This window comes from Daucus carota, chromosome 6 (genome assembly GCF_001625215.2).
Source record: "Daucus carota subsp. sativus chromosome 6, DH1 v3.0, whole genome shotgun sequence".
Lineage (NCBI taxonomy): Eukaryota > Viridiplantae > Streptophyta > Magnoliopsida > Apiales > Apiaceae > Daucus > Daucus carota.
In genome coordinates, this window is record NC_030386.2 from 39,849,352 (window position 1) to 39,851,758 (window position 2,407).

Sequence of the window (2,407 nt, forward strand, 5' to 3'; positions counted from 1 at the left end):
AGAACTGATATTACCGAAATGCGAAAGCGGATGAAGAGTGAACCAGCCACAATTTTCCTGGTATTCTAGCTTTCTGATTTCTGAGAGTTGAAGAATTGCAGTTGATAAGTCTTTTACGAGAGGAGAGCTGAAGAATTTAATATATAACAAGGTAAATTAGGCAATATAAAGGCTGGATGAAATGCATCAAACAACACATATAATAAAAGGAAAAGAAAAGAAGAGAACGATAGTATTACCTTATACAAGTGTTTGAATTCATGTAGAAAAACTCAATCTGCAACAATTGAACACAATCTATATAGAAAAAACTGTAACATACAGATGTTTTGATTGAAAAGATAATAGGAACTGCCACAATTTGAAACAATTAAGGTAGAATGGAATTATAACTAACAAATGTTTTGATTGAAGAGTTAATAGAAACTATGGATGAAGTAGATATGTTATGGGTGAACGAGAGATGAGATGAGTTTCTTAAATAGAAGATATACCGAAAACGCATTAAATTTAAGATGACATGTATTACATATAAATGAAAACGTATGCAATATATGAATGACACGTATTCTTCGCATGCAAAAACTTACAAAGATATACGTTTCCTAAATTTATTACATAATGACAATTTAGCTTAGCGTAACACGGTTCCACGAAATTTCCGAAACTATTAAAAATCAAAATATAAATAAATATGCATAATCTTGTATTGCTGCATTAGAAATGACTAAATGGCAACACAAACTGAAGTTTCATTTAACTTATTGATGCAAGTTACACCACTACACCACACCAGTACAGAGTAACGATTATGACCTTCATTGAACTATGACTCTAAGAAACAAATTAAAATTACATTAATAACTTGCAGACTTAGAAAAACCATTCTACAAACACAGTTTCCATCAAGCTCTCTACTTCTGCGCCAAGTAGAATTATTAAATCCTTGCTGCTGCTAATTCTGCTGGTCCTGTTGCTGCTCAGCTTGAAGCGATGACTGCTCTAAATTTTGCTGGTCAGTAGTGTTCTCAGCTTGAGTAAAAGATATAAGAGGCTGCTCCGGGGTCTGTTGGCCCAGAAGCTGCTGAGCTTGTGGCCAGGCATTAAATGACAGATGTTGTTCCGGGATCTGCTGAATCTGTGGCCAGGGAATAAACGGGGGCTGCTGGTACAGATGCTGCTGGGCTTGTGGCCAGGGAATAATTGGCAGATGCTGCTCCTGGGCTGCTGAGTCTGTGGCCAGGGAATAAACGGGGGCTGCTGGTACAGATGCTGCTGAGCTTGTGGCCAGGGAATAACTGGCAGATGCTGCCCCGGGATCTGCTGAGCCTGTGGCCAGGGAATAAACGGCATCTCCTGGTTTTGCTGGGACTGAGGCTGAGGCACAGACATAAAGGATTGCGGGATCTGTGGTACTGGCTGAAACATAGGGACAAACGGTGGGGGTTGCTGAACAACAGCTCTTGTCACACTCGATGCATTGTTGCCTTGAGTTCCACTATTAGTAGATGAACTTGCCCCTTGTCTCGCATTTTTGGCTTTGAGAATTCTTTCCTTCACTTCATCTCTTGGAATTATGTTGTCAAGAAAATCAAACATATTTGTTTTAAGAACTGCTTCAACGATATCACTTTTCTGGACAGTCCTTCTCTTGTCCTCTTCTGTGACAATCCAGGCCTGTGATGTCATATCAACTATGAACATCTCACATGCTTTAGCAAATAATGGTAAAGCTTCATGCGCGATCATCCTAATATCGTTATCAGCTTTCATGATTCTCTTAACAGGAGCAAGCGGGAGGCTGTGCTTCTTGAGGTCTGCACGCGTCAATTCTTGCATCTGGTTAGCCCAAGATCGCCTCAGTTGTTCTCGAACATTCTCCATATGCTGGGCTTGTGCTTGAATTTCTCGGTATGCGGGCACTGGTACTGAAACGCTGTTGGAAGCTACAACATCTGGTGTGTCAGGAAGCGGAGGGGGATTATTGCCTGCTTGATCTGCATCCTGATCAGCAATGTAGTGTTGGTGACTCTCCATCATCAAAGTTTACAACTCTGTGCCTCTGTCTGTTGTGACGTTGTCTGTCATAGCATAAATCTATTAGTAACTATTTCATTAAACCATCAATTAGTAAAGTATCATAATCTAAAGAAGATTATGCAAACTCATTTAGGGATGGCAACGGGTTGGATCGGTTCGGATATTTGAGATATCCAAATCCAAATCCAAATTATTTTTAAAATCCAAATCCAAATCCAAATCCAATCGGGTTTCAAATATCAAATCCAAATCCAAATCCACGGGTTTCGGATCGGGTTCGGGTTTGTTCGGGTTTATCCAAAACTTAAATTCTGAAATTTATAAAGTATTGTAAAAATATTATTTTTGATTTTTTCGCTCTTAAATT

General features: G+C 39.2%; 1 protein-coding gene across 1 annotated transcript; it reads right to left on the minus strand.

Moving 5' to 3' along the window:
- Window positions 1–955: 955 nt before the first annotated feature.
- LOC108226366 (nuclear transcription factor Y subunit C-3-like) lies at window positions 956–2,037 on the minus strand. The gene is made up of 2 exons (XM_064080228.1): window positions 1,488–2,037; window positions 956–1,377 (listed from the first exon to the last, which is right to left on the minus strand). Exons 1-2 carry the CDS (start codon window positions 2,035–2,037, stop codon window positions 956–958), a joined length of 972 nt encoding a protein of 323 aa, XP_063936298.1.
- Window positions 2,038–2,407: the final 370 nt, after the last annotated feature.

Bases quoted from the DNA above. Each gene is read 5' to 3' on its own strand.
- LOC108226366 (XM_064080228.1), bottom strand. From the start codon at position 2,037: ATGGAGAGTCACCAACACTACATTGCTGATCAGGATGCAGATCAAGCA. The intron at 1,378-1,487 runs GCAACAATGCAT...TCTGTGCCTCAG, and splicing joins TACTAATAGTGGAACTCAAG to CCTCAGTCCCAGCAAAACCA.